At 42.7% G+C, this 18425-nt stretch overlaps 1 protein-coding gene across 5 annotated transcripts in view; it reads right to left on the minus strand.

Annotated features, from left to right (window-relative positions):
* EIF2AK2 (eukaryotic translation initiation factor 2 alpha kinase 2) overlaps positions 1-18329 on the minus strand; it is a 24546-nt gene extending 6217 nt beyond the window's left edge. Inside the window, exons 1-11 of one of the 5 annotated variants that reach the window (XM_076334265.1) lie at positions 13403-13509; positions 12706-12805; positions 11031-11158; positions 7339-7453; positions 6013-6179; positions 5076-5202; positions 3308-3390; positions 2266-2356; positions 1770-1804; positions 1466-1600; positions 912-1031 (exon numbers count right to left, since the gene is read on the minus strand). In XM_076334265.1, coding sequence (XP_076190380.1) covers positions 912-1031; positions 1466-1600; positions 1770-1804; positions 2266-2356; positions 3308-3390; positions 5076-5202; positions 6013-6179; positions 7339-7453; positions 11031-11134 — 977 coding nt within the window. In that variant the 5' untranslated portion in view covers positions 11135-11158; positions 12706-12805; positions 13403-13509. Of the gene's footprint in view, positions 1-911; positions 1032-1465; positions 1601-1769; positions 1805-2265; positions 2357-3307; positions 3391-5075; positions 5203-6012; positions 6180-7338; positions 7454-11030; positions 11159-11717; positions 11770-12705; positions 12806-13402; positions 13510-18284 lie in introns of those variants that run through there. The other 4 variants (XM_076334267.1, XM_076334266.1, XM_076334264.1 and 1 more) reach the window with 4 other exon arrangements.
* Between the last annotated feature and the right edge of the window lie 96 nt (positions 18330-18425).

Raw genomic sequence — 18425 nt, forward strand, 5'->3', positions numbered from 1 at the left:
GAAGTTTGTTTACATATACAGAAGTCAGTGTAAATACTCATGAAGAACTATTACTAAATTTGGCCTGCACCTGTTGTTGTAACATTGCCTAGTGAAGTAAGTTCAAACCCATCAGCAGACCAGCAGTCTTTATTTGAAGAATCAGTAGAATGTTTTTTAGTATAGTTTCAGGATTGCAATACAAATGAAAATAACATATATTTGTGAAGAACACAAGAATTTGAAGGGCAGTTACACAATGTAAGGGACAAGTATCTCCATCAACTCGAAATTTTTCAAATAGATTACCTAAAAGAAATTCAAGTTTTTCAGCTGCTGATGAAATACTCCACTAGGTACTGGTTACAGAAAATTACTTTTAAAATAAATTAAGATCATCATTCTCTGTTGAGATTTATAAAGGACAAGTAACACGGTGTGAGAATAATGACTACATGGGTCATATAGAAAGCATTTTCCAATTACAAACCACAAAACGTATTACTGCCATTTTTCTCTATTTTCCCTAATTATAGTCATTATGCATTACTGATGTGTAAATTTTCCATGTAACCTGTCAGAAGTAACAGTACTGCTTTCAATGTTTTATTAATCAGCAAGTTTTCTTCAAACACATTTTGCGATACTAATAACCAGAGCTCTAGTGTGTTCAGGGAAAGTAGAACTTAACAAATCTACTTTTTTACAGCTGCATCTGAAATTATTCCAGTGCATGCAAAAATTAACAAAGTTGCATGCCATTTTCAGCTTCACTTAGAACTAAAGAAAACAGTTTACCAGAAAGAATGGACAATTAATAATGAAAAATTGCTTAAATGCTCCTAGGATTATTAAAGAGACAAAACAAAGTACTAAAATCTTGATTAAGGTTGTCCTAAAATAAAAAACAGAAGTAAATATACAATACGTACCTTGCGAATTGAACTCGTTTGACTGCATAGGTTCTCTCATCAAGCTTTGCTGTTGCTTTGAAAACATTCCCAAAACCACCTTCACCAATAGGCTCTATATTTTTAAAACCCTCAAGAAATCTTAAAAAAAAAAAATAGATATATAACTTAAGTATACTTAACATTAAATTTACAAGATATAAAAATGATCCTGACAGATCTAATACATCTGCTGAAATATCATTCTACAGGGATCACTCAACACCTATACAGGTCTAAATCACAGTCTTGCAGGTTAAAAAAACAAAGGAAACTGACTCTTGAAAGCATGTAGGGTAATTACCCTCACATCTTCACACAAATGACTTTTGGTTGTAAGTATTAAATATCATTGCATGTCAGTTGCTATACTACAGTTGAAATTTCCAGAAAAAAAATAATAAATACCAGTTTTCTTTGAAAGTGATTTTTACAGTGGTATTTTCCCACATTCTGTTATAAATAAACAAACAAATCTAGACCACTACATACTGTAAATGCCATACAGATCTTATTTAAAAAAAAATCCTTCTTACCTTTTATTCACAGTGTATGGACTTCCATTCTCCTCACTGGTATTTGTGTCCAAACCTGGCAAACTTGCATCTGAATCTGACTTTTTTTTATTCTCTTTCTCGTTTCTTGCATTATCAAAATTAGCTGCCAATTTTCTTTAACAAGGATAAAAGCAAAAAACTTACAATGAGCCGTTTCTCTAATACGTGACAAGAGAAAAGAAATGTACCTCCCAATAGTGGCATTTCTTTGCTAGATAGAGAAACACTAAAGTGGTTTGCAATATAGTTTATGGGAGATAGCAACCTAGAAATAAACACGTACCTTTTGGATTTCAGGGCAGAACTTTGTGCGTTTCCCTACATGAAAAAGAGAAAAAAAACTAACTGAGATATCATGAGTATTTTCACTACGCTTAGTTTAAAATGTGTCTGAGAATGTATCTAGGAATTGTCTATAAATGTGTTCATACCTTATATAAACAAAGTACTAGAATGAAGCCGTATCTTAGCTTAAAATTTTTCACATATGCTACGTATGACATCATCATTCTTCCCACAGAAAAATATGAGCTTAGTTTGATCGCCTTTCTTGGGAGTACTGCCCATTTGGTCAACAGTACATAAATTGGGTCCACAGTACAGAAGTGAATGACTAATGGTTAACAGTAAGAGAGTATTGAATATTCTTAGGAAAAATGCACGTGTGTTTTCTAGTAATTAGCGGATAAAGGAACAAACTGATGCTACACTCTGACAAGAAGCTTGCTCTGTTCGGGGTCTAAAACGTAATTATGAGGAAGACCATTTTCATACTATACCTGAGAAGGTGAAGGCTTTTCACATACTGCCATGTCTTTCGTTTTTTCTATCAAATTTGCAGCTAAGACTTTAAAGCAAGCAGTGCTGTTACTGAAAAATAATAGAGTAGTTTTAGGTGAAAATAACACAATCATAAATAAAATGATTACCACAAGAAAAAAAGAAGCATAAAAAAATACACAGTTTTTAAAAGCAAAACCTGAAAAAGCATTAACACTCATGACTGATTTAAACTACAAAACTTTATGCGGGAAAGCAAAAAAAACAGTAACATTTTGTAATATACTCCTCCATTTCTATGATATGATATCATGATATCTAGATACCTAGATATGATATATATCCTATTATATCCTTTAATTAAACAGGTAAAATACAGATGCTTATTTCAAGGCAGTGCAGCCACCTCTAGCATGGTACGTATCAGCTTGCTTTACAATCGCACAAAGAACATAAAAGAAATGGTAGTGGCACTACAGTCAAATTAACTGCTGGACACAGAAGGCTTGACCTAGGGTTCCCAAATCACAAATGAAACTTTATGCATGCTCATTTTCTTTCGCCAAGCAAATTTTTCCCCTGGTGGAAATGAAGACTTATGGAGAATGAAAAACGAAAAAAAAACCAGAGAAGAAAGCAGAATGTGGAGCACAGGAAAGTACCGAAATTGAATTATATTGACTTCACAAATGTGTCACAATAGGAAAACGAGTGTTAAAAATGGCATGAAATAATGCTACTGAATGAGGTAGGTTATTCTGATTACATCACAGTAAAAATGCTTCTGAAAGAACTAGTCATGGCAAAATATAAATATATCAGAAAGCTCTAAAATGATTATAGGCTAACCCTTAAGGACTCAAATAAAATTGCACAAGCACAACAAATTTTGCTCTGAAGTCTAAGAAATATAAGCTCGAATTAAATGGCTTTATACTGCAATAAAGAAACGATGACAGATTTTATTTAGAACTAGATCACATGACCCTCTAAAATCAGTAAATACATTTTATTATCACATTATCAGTGAACGGAACTTACTCCAAGTCAGACTGAGTTGACACTTGAGAGGAATTACTATGTTCACTAAACGTAGAATTGCTGTTAGTTTTTTCACTTCCCAGCTGAAAAAAGGAACAAGAATGGTTAACAAAATCACATGAAAAAATCCCTAGTGCAAAAGATGCCATTCAAAGAGGGGGGAGGGAAGATGACAAGGTCCTAAGTGGAAGTCGTTAGCTGCAGGGAACATCCAAAGCCCTGCAGAAGAAGGGCATCTGCCTAACTTCCACCCAGAGGAGTGAAACACAGGGCCCTGTCACAGTGAGCGTTTTCCCACTCATACTGAGACTACATAGGCACATCTGCAGAAGTAGAGTCTGGGATCCGTTAAAAATCAGGATAAGAGTAACAGTTATTAAAAGCAAATTTTTTCATTGTTTACTTGTCTGTGTGTACAATTTAATTCCACAGTTGTCTGTGCGGAAAATGAGACATGCAGGCTTTGGTATATGTAATCAGCAGAACTGAAAATCTCAGTCTGTACAAAAAGACATTCAATGTCTTCAGTGTGAAAACCCTGCAAAACCTGGATTACTAAATCGGTGTCGACTGAAAAAATTAATCCTAAATAGTTAGTAGAGGTTCTTCCTTCTCTCCCCCTCCCCATGTCATAAGACCATAAATGTAACGTTAAAAGCAACACCTACAGTTGTTACAGACCATAACCCGACAAAAAGTAAAAAAACTTAAGGGTTTATGTTTCAATGATAGCCAACAAACAAAACCCATTTTTTTTAATTCAGGAGTACTGGGCCTTTACTTTTTGCTAGTTACATTTTGTTTGTTACACAGACACCGCTGGGAATTAATAAAAATTAAAACCAAACCAAAACAACGCACCCCGAATTTAGAATAATTGCTACAGAGGTTCTGCTTGAGGTAGTAAATTTCAGACTTTGATGAAAATGCAAAGACCCATGAGCTCGCAACACAGGAAAATATTAAGGAAGGATCCTAGAGCTATAATAGGCCATTAATTACATGCTTAACTTAAAAACAACAATAAAAGAAGCATTTAAAATTCACAGTAAAGAGCCAAATAATGAAAAAAGTACTCAAAGTTAAAAAGATTTCTTTCCTCCCCCGTACTGCCTTCCTTCCCTTTAAACTACACTTCATTTAAGTTAGCTCATATGTACTGCTCTGTGCATTTCAGAAGTGGGTTTGGATCAACATTGGAATTCTGATAATTTTTTGCACGTATGGAAATACAGTCGCCGACATGAAGACAACAGCTCTGCTCTCCAGAGGTTGGTGTGAGCAATTGCTTCACTAGACTCTGCCTTGGAACACTGCAGAAGGCAAGTCGTCTTGATTCTCACTCCCACTTTTGCCTTTCTCACATTTCACAATAGATTTTTGATCCAACAGAAGGCAGTAAGAGATTTACGTTCATAGCCAGTCTGCTCGACAACACTGCACACAGGAGACAATCAGTATGTTAGAGTAGTCAGGATTCAGGAATTTTTAATGTATGTGCATCCTTGAATGACAACGTATCAGACCATATTCTGAAATACACAGAGATATCAACTGTGATATTTTTTTAATCCAGCAATTTAATATAGAAACACAACATAAATTTCACCAACAGAATCCTGTAGCCCAACTAACCCACCAAAATATGGATCGTTTCCCTCTTAAGTGGAATCCATAGAATATGCTTTTAAATACAATGAGGAAATCTGTTCAAAGATTAAAGGTACAAGAATTAAATTTCTTTCTTAAGGCTAAATATAGCACATACTGTTAGACGGCCTTCCTGCTTCAGCTTCTCAAACGCTTCTTTTGCAGCAGCTTGTTTTGCAGTAGCTAGAGAAGCTCCAGTGCCAGTTCCACACCGAAAACCACTAATTCTACAGCTACAGGAAAACCTGTAAAATACAACAGGGAATAAAGTCTTATATCCCATATGACAAGTCTTAATTTAATGCTTTTAAACACTACAGTCAACTGACATTATAGAATGGAGATCTGAAATATACATCTTCAGGACAGTATTTGCAATATACATTTAATCTAATTAATAAAGGTAGGTAACTAATTTGACATGCCTTTAAGATAACCAATTTTCAGAGAGTGAATATTTAGCACTTTTTAAGGTTGAACTCCTCAAAGCATCATATCATATGCACCCACAATTAGAAATTATCTGCAGTTTAGGTTTTAAAATGGCTGATTTTGCAGGGGAAGAGAGGAGGAGTTTTCCAGCAGATATTGTCAAGAGAGTTAAAATATGTAGATATTCTTTATCATCCCTCAGCTGTCATTAGCTGGAACGTTTCTACAACTCGCTGACTGCAATACATACAGAAGGGGACACAAACAGGCTCTCCTTGGTACTTGGTTCCTAGAGGTCTCCAAAATACATGCTGAGAGGTCCACAAAGGTGCCAGAGCTACAACCAAGGTAACTGACAATTTGTCAGCACTGACTACAATTTTATCATCATGCCATCTCTTCTCCCAGCTAAACAAATTCAGTCCTCTCAGCCTCTCCTCTGATGCCATATCCTCCAACTCCCTAACCACCTTGATGGCCCTCCACTGGATTTTCTCCAGACTACCTCCAAATTTTTATTGTATTTCTAAAGATTTATCTAACACTACTCAGGGTAACTAATGGTAGCATTAGTAAACACAAAGAAGCATTAAAAGCAAGTACAAAGACAAAGTACATCTTACATGGGAGCATGGGCGTCTCCAGTACGTTTGGCAGGATAATCAACTATTTGGAACGTCCTTTGTGAATACATATTTAGTAGGCTGACATAGTCGCTGGCTGGTACAGGTGATAAGGTCACTGGAGTTGTCATTAATTCTGCAGCTTGCATATTTGAAGGACTCTCTGGCTATAAAACAAATGAAATAGGTAACTTAAAAACTTAAGCTTAATAAATAGATTAACAGTGCACGAGATCTAATATAGCTGCAACGTTTGTCAGCATCTCAACATATTTTTAAGAAATCCCAAGTTTGCATTAACAGAGTCCCTTGTGGCAAAGGACAGCCATCCCAACACAGAATTATTACATTTTGAATTTCCAAATAAATGTAAATTCAGTTTTCCAAGTATCGCACCAATGCCTTTAACAACCTATCACCATGTCTCCTCCCACCTCTTTTAAGAAAAGACAGGGAACCAGCTGTGAAATGTCTCATTAAAAAAAAAGCAAATGCTGCCTTCTGAATTTTCTCACAGCCTGACCAGAGCCAAGAAAAGGGATGGCAGCAGGATGCTACTGATGCTGCCATTAGCAAGGGCTGCAAATGCGCCTGTGCACGTACAAGAGGGGAAAGCAGGACTTTTCAGCTGTCTCATGATTAGGCAGCATTAATAATATATTAACAAACATGCAGCAATTTTGTGAAAGTAATGATGGTGACACAGTAAAAAGCATATGGAAACAGGTAAGAAAAGATTTCACAAGAAAGGTGCTAAGCTGCATTCAGAATCAAAAAAAAAAAAAAAAAGAATGGCTACCCCAAAACTCATGGCAGAAAACAGAGGAACAAAATTCAGACCTAAAGTAAATCAAGGAAGGATAAAGAGCATAGAACCATAAAGAATATAATGACAAGGAAACAAAGATGAATCAGATCAAGTGAAAGTAAGCAATTTTATGAGCAGAGTGGCAACAGACACACTGAACAATGCCCTGCAAATGTTTTGAAGACATTGAATTACTGAACAGTTGTCAAGATGAAAAAGGAACGCTGTCCACTCTGGATATACCAGCTTAACAAAGGCAAACATGTTTCCTCACCCTCCTATAACAGCAGAGGAGGAAACACTCTCGATATTACATACCAACCCTGCAGTAGAACAGTAAGGAAAATAGTTCAGTGGTAAAAAGTAGAAAAGCACTGAATAAGACAGAGACAACTTAAATAATTAGAAACTCTTCCAAAATAAAGAAAACAATGACCTTTTATTGACTACTTTTAGAGATTCATCTTCAACCTTTACTAGCAAAAAAAAGAAAAAATTAAATCCTACAGTTTACTCACCTGTTTCTCAATCATTTCCCAGGTTTTTTTTGCTGCTACTGCTTTTGCTTCTTTCTTATTTTTACCAGTGCCTGTACCGTATTCTACATCATTTATTTTAACCACAACTGTGAACCTGCAACAAAGGAAACTCTTCTAAAACATTGTTACTATTTGTCTCATATATACTTAATTACCCTCTCAGATTCAACTTTCTTTTTATTATCTACAAAGCACTGTAAGTTAACTGTGGAGGTATTTAAGTATTCATGTGTTTTTATTATATCTAACTCCCGATTATAATTCTTTAGTAGAAATATTTTTAAATGTTTCCTCCCTAGTCACAAATGCATGTACTTTGTTAGTTCTAACAGCACTTTTAAATGCTTAACTGCTTTTTAAAAGCAAAATTATTTAAATCTTTAAAAGCAAAAGAATGCCTAAGGTCAGCATTGTTACAGGCAAGGTTGTGAAGCCCTACCACCAGGACACATCTCAGCACTGCAAAACTCTATGGAGAGGAAAGATTAGCTAATCTTGATTTCATGGATCCAGAGATGACATTACACTCACCTTTGACACACTGCTACATGCACTATTTAGTAAGTGCAAAAAACGTGCCTGGCGCTTCATGAGACATGAATTTAAAGGCAGTCCCAAAAAAAACAAAACAGCCCTGCCCTTCCACACTCAACGACTGATCCCTTCCCCCTCCCTTGCACAACTGTGCACGCACCGCTTCCCATACAGCAACTCCGCGAGTCAGAACAGAGAACTGATGCAGCTCAGGACTGACTGTACCTGAGTCTGGCTGGGATGGAGCTAATTTTCTTCATAGCAGCTGGTATGGTGCTACGTTGTGGATTTGGGACTAAAACAGTGTTGATAACACAACGTATTACCTATTGCTGAGCAGTGTTTGCACAGCATCAAAGCCTTTTCTTTTTCCCTACTCTGGCCTCCCAGCGAGTAGGCTGGGGGTGTGTGAGAAGCTGGGAAGGGACACAACCAGGGCAGCTGGCCAGAGGGATATTCCATGCCATATGGCATCGCGCTCAGCAATAAAAGCTCGGTGGAAGAAGAAGGAAGAGGGCACATTTGGGGTTATAATGTTTGTCTTCCCAAGTAACCGTTAGGCGTGATGGAGCCCTGCTTTCCTGGAGATGGCTGAACACCTGCCTGCCCATGGGAAGCAGTGAGTGAATTCCTTGTTTTGCTTTGGTTGCACATACAGCTTTGCTTCACTTATTAAACTGTCTTTATCTCGATCCACAAGTTTTTCTCCCTTTCACCCTTCCGATTCTCTCCCCCATCCCACTGTGGTGAAGTGAGTGAGTGGCTGGCTGGGGTTTCGCTGCCACCTGGGGGCAACCCATCACAGTGACCTAATAACGAATGGTTGGTTTTCAGCCAAATCAGTTCTTCCCCAGATCCGACTTGTCCTGCAGCTGCAAAATCCCTAACGTTTCTGCTACTGCCTTTGCACAAAAGGCAACAGAGGAGAAAGCAACAACTAGATCTCTGCTTTCGGCAGCAGCACAGGCTTGCATCAAGTTAAAGTGACCGTTATTATACCCTCAGGGTACGTCTGTACTTCAGATTGCAGCAGAGCATATAGATACATAAGCTCACAGTCAACAAGATAGATTCACACAAAGAAACAGTCTAGATATAACACCATGAGTTTCTCTGTGGGACAATTTGTCTCAAATAGTGGAATGACTTCAGGAATTCACTTTTTTCATTATTCCAACTTCACTTTCCACTTCCCTTTAATGAAATGTTTGGGTGAAAAACAATGCAGATGGAGAACAGTGCTTGCAGTCATTGCGTAATCAAGTCTTAACGAGAGATCTTAAGGAGGTAAACAGTAGGACAAGGCACACCACAGTGTGCCACATACTCTACACATAGGAAACAGCATACAAAAAAAAAGCATGAAAGAAAGATTGTTCTTTGGGAAAGGGTTTGTTAGCCAACCCATATCATGAACACTACACACATTCAGCTATGACTTTGCATCCAAAATCCACCATTTTATTTAACCATCCCGAGGAAATCTGCAGGCTGAGTCTCAATGACCCATGAGTTAATTATCTGAGTGGAGGGTTATCTGAATGATTGTTACATGAGTTGGTCCCAAAGGTACAGTCACGCTTACCCACCATGGACCCCAAGTTAACAAGCACTGCCCAGACTTGACAGGCTTAGGCAGGACTGGTCTGGTTGTCCACACACTGCGGTCCCAGCCCAAGAAAGCTCGCAGCTGCTCAGGACTGAGCCAGCCTGGGCTTCCTCAACCTTCTTACATTGCATTCAGCACTGACCCTGCCAGGCATTGTAGTGGAAGCAGCTACAGCACCAAAACCAGGATAGGACAGGAGGAGATGACAGGAAGTGTCTCTGCATCATGCCTCAGACAACTGCTGGAGGACTTGTGAGATGGGACACAGCACAGAAGAGTTAGGGAGCCAGCTCAGGACCAGCAGTGGCCAATGCATCCCATTAGCAAGCAGAGCACCGGGAAAGAGCACCACAAGGGCACCGAAGGAGGTTTACAGCACTCATTGCTGTAGCCAGACACTGTACGTTGTACTCCTTGGAACAGCCCAAGTTATCCAAGATTTTCCTAGATACCACTGTCACACCTCACATCACTTACAGATACAAGAGAATGGGTTGAATTCTATTTGTGAATGTAGCAGAGCACACAGAAAGAAATGAGAAAGTGCAATAAATGGGATAAATGAGTAAATCTGAAATGTGTGTAAATTCTGTTAGTCCCACGCCATCACTTTTGAAGCATGATGTAGCTGTGTGACTACAGCTGTAGCCATTCCTGTGATGAGGGTTACTTTTTTGAATTACATGAGCCGCATGGGGAAAAAAATAAAGATAACTGATTAACATTTGAGACCTAGATAATACTTATTAATTTATTCTGGGACTGCAGTCAGGTCTAAGAATAAGCACAGACAGTGCTGGCTGGCAACATGGAAGATATTAAATTATTAGCGTAAGGCTTCTCTTCATGCAAACTAGCAAAATTAGAAAAAAAAAAGCCCTCACACAAGGAAACATCATAGATCTTGAGTATCTATGATCTTTGGCAAGGGAAAAAAATTAGCAAAACACCATATTTGTGTTAAAAAATAAAACATATTCCATCACCTGCAATTGTCTCTAAAAGTAAAAGCAAAACAGCTTAAGCAAAAGACCCTTCTCTTGTAACAGGTGTTCAAAAACTAACTACACATAAAACATGCTGGTACCCAATCAATTAACATACACCCAACCTTTATGGTTAGAAATTAACAACATAAATCACAAATAATTTCTACGCTTTGTAAAACTAAATAAAAATCAAAGCACTTGAGTTAGCATCGATCATAAACTGAAATATTTGCTGCAACCCACCCCACCTCTTGAGAGATTTCACGGCAGATGCACAACATACTTATGATATAGTTACCAGGAACACATGCATTGCTGTTGCTTTCCAAAAAAGGGCCATCAACTCTGAAGTAAGTTTTCTCCTCAAACTCTATCACATGACATCCTCCCCGCCCAGCTACCACTCAATTTATGGTTTCGATCAGCTCTCCTGCCACACAGACACTTTCAGCAAGCTAACTTCTACGACTGCAAGCTTTACCCACTTTGTTCATTGCAGTAAGAGTCCTGATGTTTATTGACGTGCATAGTGAACTTACTCAGGATCATGAGATGGGCCGGTCATCCTGACGTCGGCATAAACCAGCGAAAGTTTCTGCTTTTGACAGTAGCTGTTGATCTTGTCCATACACTCACGCTCCATTTTGACACAATCTCAAAAAAGGTTCTGCAAAGCAACATTCAAAGATATGTCTGTGCCTCCAGGCATAGTAGAGACAGGCCCTAATCCTGCTGTGATGTAAAATAGAAAACTGGTGCCAGTAATGTAAAGTTCAAGGAAAACTAGTTCTAATTTCTAAGTCAAGTGGTTGATCTGCGACTGTTTTTGAAGACTCATTGCTTGGAATGACAGATTTAGAAAGCAGAGCAGAGAATTTAGTGACGAGAGGAGATTTCTTAGCAGATTCCTTGGCAGGAAAAGGCTGAACCATTCACCGAATCCTGTGGAAAAAAAAAAATCAGTAACGCTTCTCCAGACAGAATCAGAATCGATTCCTTCAGAGGGGAGCCAAGAGGCCGGTTAGCATACCCTTTCAAACCGCGGTGACTGCCAGGCTCGGTGACACACACCGAAGATGAAACCAGGCTCCCGGCCGCGGAGCAGCCGGCAGGCAGCCGCTGAGCGCCGCGGGCGGGCAGCGCCGCTTGAGCCGGGGTGCGGGCAGCCTGCCCCGGCGAGAGCGGACGGATCCCCTGCCCCCCCCGCGCCTCCGCCCCGCCGTTACCTCCGAGCCGCGGCGGACGCCCCAGCAGCCCCGGGAGCTACAGCAGCCGGCGCGGCACGGGCGGCTCGCATGCACCGCCCCGGTTTCGTTTTCCGCAGCACCGCCCGCCCCGGCTGGAAGCGAAACCGAAAGGGCGGGAGGCAGCCCCGGAGCCCCCGAGGCGGTACGGCGGGCGGCGGCCAGCGCCGAGCTGCGGTTCTGCGGCCGCGGGCTGCGCGGGGGCGAGAGCCCCCGCAGATTGGGGGCGACCCCGTCCCGAGGCTGCGGGGAGCCGCGCTCTGCCGCCTCGGCTTTGCTCGACGCTGCCCAATTTCCTGGAAACTAGGGCTGCAGGGCGAACAAGGCGCTTCTCAAAGATGGTTCACACACGAGTAGCGTTACCCCACCGGCATTTTTCCCTGACTAGCCGTTACCTTTTTCTGTTACAAATGGTACGAGGCAGCTACAGCAACTACATACTATAGCTCATCCGCACGGACAGCGGAGAGTAGCGATGCCCCCGGCTTTTCCCAAATACATCCAAGTATTTTTTTCAGTGGCCCTTTTCCCTCTCTGAGTAGCCTGTCAACACCCACATCCCTTACGAAGTGTGACAGAGTTAACTACAGCTCCAAACGTTCTTGGTGTTCGTACAGATATCCCACTATTGCAGCACTGCAGAAAGGTCTCAACCTCAGCAGCTTCCCAAAGAAATGAATTCCAAACCATGCTTAGGGCATGTAACAAGAAGTATTTCCTTTTTGAATTTCCAATTCTGTTGCTACCCTTTTGGTTGGATATTATTTTATTGCATCTTATTTTATTCTTTTGCATCCCATTTTACTGCAGTCACTCTCTGTAAGTTTTTCCTCAGTCCGTAAACACCTTCTCTATCCTTCCAGTTCTACGTCTGTGGGAATTCTTTAATGAGGTGATCGGTAAGCACAAGTCATCCCAAATGAAGCTGTACCGCTAATGTAAATTAAGAAGAAAAAAAAAAGCAACATACTTTTTTACATGGTGCTTCATCACGTTCCTCCTGTACTGGTAAGAGCCGATTTTACAAAGACGGTCTTCAACTTTTTAGAGATCATGCCAAAGTGTACATACTGAATTTAGAAAAGTTAAAAAGAAAAAAAAAGAAGTGTAACTTAAGCGTTTTTCCTTCCAGCCTGGATTGTCTGCATTTATCAGAACTGAATGTTGTTAGTCAATCCACTCAGCCTGCTCAGATCTCTTTAAACTTCTCACAGCTCTGTTTTGGTCTTAGCCAACAAATAACTTTCTCCAACATGAGAGCAATTTCTCATCTCTCATCGTTTAACCCTTCTTTAAACTTAAAATATATTATGGGTATCACTGAACATTAAGGCACTTCACAGTAAATCTCTTACTGAGATACAGAAAAAAAATCAGCCAGCAAATTAATAATATATTCTGGAGAAGCAGGAAAGAAAATAAAAGCAGGAAAGAAAATAAATCTCCAAGATTAGTTTCCAGAGGCTATACCTAAAGTATGGCGCAGATGTGTTTCACTCTGTGCACTCAACATCAACATTTTGCCCTGTGGGGGTGGTTACAGCAATGGAAGCGGAGCAACTGGCAGCGCAGAGGCAAACCCATCTGGGCTGCCGCACTGTGGCAAGATATTGCTGCCCGGGTAGAGAATCTGGTTGTACAAGTCGGTCACGTAGATGCTCACGTACCTGAGTCGGGCCACTGAAGAACATCAAAACAACCAGCAGGTGGATCAGGCTGCTAAGATTGAAGTGGCTCAGGTGGATCTGGACGGGCAACATAAAGGTGAACTATTTATAGCTCGGTGGGCCCATGACACCTCAGGCCATCAAGGAAGAGATGCAACATACAGACGGGCTCACGATCGAGGGGTGGACTTGACCATGGACGCTATTGCACAGGTTATCCATGAATGTCAAACATGCGCTGCCATCAAGCAAGCCAAGCGGTTAAAGCCCCTCTGGTATGGAGGACGATGGCTGAAATACAAATATGGGGAGGCCTGGCAGATCGATTATATCACACTCCCACAAACCCACCAAGGCAAGCGCCCTGTGCTTACAATGGTGGAAGCAACTGCCGGATGGCTGGAAACACATCCCATGCCCCACGCCACAGCCCCGAACACTATCCTGGGCCTTGAAAAGCAAGTCCTATGGCGACACGGCACCCCCAAAAGAACTGAGTCAGACAACGAGACTCATTTCCAAAACAACCTCATGAACACCTGGACCAAAGAGCACGGCACTGAGTGGGTGTATCACATCCCCTATCATGCACCAGCTTCTGGGAAAATCAAACAATACAATGAACTGTTAAAGACTACACTGAGAGCAATGGCCGCTGGGAAGTTCAAACATTGGGACACACAGTTAGCAAAGGCCACCTAGTTAGTCAACACTAGGGGATCTGCCCAGTCAAAACTTTTACATCCTGTAGAAGGGTATAAAGTCCCTGTAGTGCACGTAAAAAATATGCTGGGGAAGGCAGTCTGGGTTAATCCTGCCTCAGGCAAAGGCAAACCCCTCCGTGGGGTTGTTTTTGCTCAAGGACCTGGGTGCACTTGGTGGGTGATGTGGGAGGATGGGGAAGTCCGATGTGTACCTCAAGGGGATTTGATTTTGGGTGAGAATAGCCAGTGAATTAAATTGTATGGGGTTAATTACTATGTAATACTGTATATCATCAATTCTGTGCTGGCTATATGCCACATATATGGCATATATATGGCGTATCACAGTAAGAATCACCCAGATTAATTAAGAATGAACTTTGATGAAACCGAGCAAAGTGCAGCGATGATAGAACCAGACAAGCGCAGCGGTGATGGGACCAAAACTGGCTTCAGCATGCAACAATGCAACACCACACACCATCTCTCCTGCCCTGAAGGACTTTGGGCTCCATCTGTCATAAGTCATGGACTAAATGAACTCAACAAACATTTTAGAGGGATGGCCCATAGACTAAGGGAATGGTATCTGTGCGTATATATCAAAAGACAGGAAAAGTGGTGATGATTAATTGGGATGTATTAGAAAGTGTGAGGACCTGGGCATGACGTAGATGGTACAGAATAAGGGGTGGATACTGTCCTGGTTTCGGCTGGGGTAGAGTTAATTTTCTTCCTAGTAGCTGGTACAGTGCTGTGTTCTGGATTTAGTGTGAGAATAATGTTGATAACACACTGATGTTTTAGTTGTTGCTAAGTAGTGCTCACACTAGTCAAGGACTTGTCAGCTTCTTATGCCCTGCCAGCAAGAAGCTGGGAGGGGGCACAGCCAGGACAGCTGACCCAAACTGGCCAAAGGGATATTCCATACCATGTGGCGTCATGCTCAGTATATAAACTGGGGGAGTTAGCCGGGGAGCGGTGACCACTGCAGCTGGGCATCAGCTGGTGGGTGGTGGGCAATTGCATTGTGCATCACTTATTTTGTATATTCTTTTATCATTATTAGTATTATTATTTTCCCTTCCTTTTCTGTCCTATTAAACTGCCTTTATTTCAACCCACAAATTTCACTCCCCCCCCCCCCCCCAATTCTCTCCCCCATCCCACTGGGGGCAGGAGGGAGTGAGCAAACGGCTGTATGGTGTTTAGCTGCCTGCCAGGTCAAACCACAACAATAACCTGTTGGACTGTGCTTTGATTCCTACCCCCACCCCCTGCAAGATCTCTCTCCAGTAGAAACCAGACAGCTGTAGAGGAGAGAAGGAAAACAGCAGTAAGCTTTAGTTCTTGTCCTTAGTATGAGGAAATGGCTTGGGCACCCACCAGCACCCAGGAAGCACACCTGCTCTCCCACAGCGCTGACACAACCAGCAAGAAACCCATTCAGAAGCCAGTGGGGATACAGAGGAAAAACATCAGAGAGTTCAAAATGCTAAACTTCTAAGTATAATCATCTTGTAGAAAAAGAAGACAAACCATGATATGAGTCACATAATTCGCAAACTATTATTTCCGTATGTATGGACAAAACAGGTTTTCTTTGAAAACGTTCATGACATTCTTCCTTGTTAAAACTCACCAAGAGCAATTCCATAATTCTATGTATGGACCTCATTTAAAGATACCAAAAAGGCATTCTTACATCATCACTTCGAGAATGTGCAATACACCTCATGTTTCAACTTGGCTCCTACTTAGGTTTCTGATGACCGTTCTTCTCCTGGCTCTGAGCTTCTGCGAGGCATTTCCAGCCTCTAGCGAGCCTGCAGAAGGAACAATGACAGAGTACTGCGCATGTCTGAAAGCGTAAGATTGCACACAGATCACGCATGCTGAAATGCCAATAGAAAAAGCTGTTACGAGTGGCCTTATTTGCCAACCATGGGGTTCATGCAAATACAGCACAGGAAATGGCTGTCCAAAGTTAAACAACCTTGCAGTGACTTCTACAAGTATACATGAAAGCACATTTTACAACTGCAGTCCTACTCTGAAATGAACACAAGTTTTCCCCACGCACAGTCAGTTGATGAGAAAAATGAAAATAGTAAGTTTAAAATATAATTATAATCCACGGTTTAACTGCTTCAATTCTGCATCTGAAAGCTTCTAGTAAAGATATGTATCTTATAAAGTCTTTTAAGACATTTATTTTCCAATTATGACCTCTTTGACCAACTGTCAAAGAAAGCACAAAGATTACTTTTATGTAAATGTACCTTTTCTGAAAGGTACACATTTCATAGGATCCACTGCTCACTGACTGGAACACAGGGCTGTCTGAAACAGACGCCATCTTCTTAAGCGGAGAGAATCCTAGAAATTCAGCTATTTTAAATCACTCTTCTGTGTAAATTCTGAAAAGGCAGTAAATCAGTAGAGGCATGTGAAATCTGCATGCCTAACACTTTTCTGTTTTATCAAATGAAAGTAGCACATTTTATTGCACGTCAACCACAGCAATTTAAAAAAAAAACTCCTCTTATTTCCTTAACTGCAAGATCCTTAGCCATGTCTGTTTCTTCTCAGAATCCCTCCCTCTCCTTAAATGCCTGCCTTCTGTAGTTTTACTTGCCATATGCCAAGCTCTTTGGCATGTGGTTTTTTTTTTTGGCCTTATGTGTGACCCAACATCTCTTATCAGACAAGGCGATTGCTATCAAAGGTGCAGTTTTCAGAATGGAAAGTGGCCTGGAGTGCCAGTTACCAGTTTCTCTGGTGAGATATAAAGTTTCCTCCAGCTTTGCGAATTGCACTTAATTATTAATGTCTAATCGACATCAGCAGTAGTAACAGAAATCAACAAAATCTGCTTGCTGGCTGATAAAAAAAAAAAAGATACTGTGTTTATCAAAACATGTTATCAAAGAAGAATAGGAATATTACTTGAGCAATCAAGCCTGCTGTTAAACTTCACCGTGGGGAAAACGATCTATTCTGAAACAGCAGTCGGTACATACACCTGTAAAACGTGCTCCGTCACACCTTTTGGGCCTTCATCCGAATGCCTTTCCAACTCATTTGCTCTAGAAAATATTGACCTTTGGAATTTCGAATATTCGGATATCATACCAGTTCCCCAAATACCGAAGTATTTATATTGGAGTCACTGGCTTTGACTTTATCACGAACACACCATGCCGGTGCTGCGGAACGGACTGTGGCTTGCTTTGCCCGCAGGCGACTCTGCGGGAGGACACGCTCCAGAAGGCGACAGCGGAGCCGGGACAGACGTCGTGCCTGCACGCCGAATTGAACCGGGTCTCTCGCGTGCGCGTCCTCCTCCCCCTCCTCCGTGCAGGTCCCTTCTCGCCAACGCCTGTTCCAGGAACGCTCCGGAGCACACACCTACGGACTCTGGCACCTTCGGGCGCCACGCAGCGACACCGTGAAGAGAACTTCCTGCTGACCTCTCGTAAGGGTGGCAACAGGCTTCACCGGCGACAGCAGCCGCGGTCGCGACAGCAGCCAGGCGGCGAGGCCCAGGGGCGGCACAGGGAGCGGAGCCGCCGCTGCCGGCGGGAGGAGGGAGCGGGGCGACGCGACGCCGCCGGCCGGCGGCGGGTAGGAAAGCCGCGGGGGCCGCCGCCCAACCGTTCCCGGGTGGAGACGCTGCGGGGGGAAACCCTTCCACGGTGAAGTTGTCCCCTGGCAGCATTTCAACGGGTACTTTCAAATCAGATGCCAGCTCTCGGTCGCCTCACCCAGAAAGCATTGCTTAACGGAGAAAGGGAAAACAAACAGAACCAAAAACAAGGAGCGGCCCCACCCACCGCCACTTTCGGGTCCCCGTATCGCCGCTTTCCGCACTCCCTGCTCCCGCTCCCCCCTCCCTCCTCAGACAGGTGCCTCCTCTTCCCCGGCTCAGCAGCAGCCGCCGCCGCCGCCACGGCGTGCCACACCCCGCCCCGCGGCCGGCACGGCGGGAGACGCGCAGGGCGCTGCGGCTCCGGGCGGCAGCCGGGGCACGGGCGCTCCCCCCGCGGCCCTTCTCCCCCGCCCCAGCGCAGCACAAGCCCCCTGCGGGTGCGGGCGGGGTCTCCTCACAGCCCCACTCCAGGGCCCTGCGTGACTTCAACCCTCCTGCCCCTCCTCCGGCAGGGCCCAGCACGCACCGGGGAGCGCCTTTTACGGCAGAGGGACGGTGCGCCCGCGCCGCCGGCTGCTTCACGGGCGTGACGCAGCGCGCGGCGGCAGGGCGAGGCCCCGCCCACCGCCGGCGAGGGGCGGGGCGGGGCGGGGCGGGACGGGGCGGA

The sequence above is a fragment of the Aptenodytes patagonicus genome, chromosome 3 (genome assembly GCF_965638725.1).
Source record: "Aptenodytes patagonicus chromosome 3, bAptPat1.pri.cur, whole genome shotgun sequence".
NCBI lineage: Eukaryota > Metazoa > Chordata > Aves > Sphenisciformes > Spheniscidae > Aptenodytes > Aptenodytes patagonicus.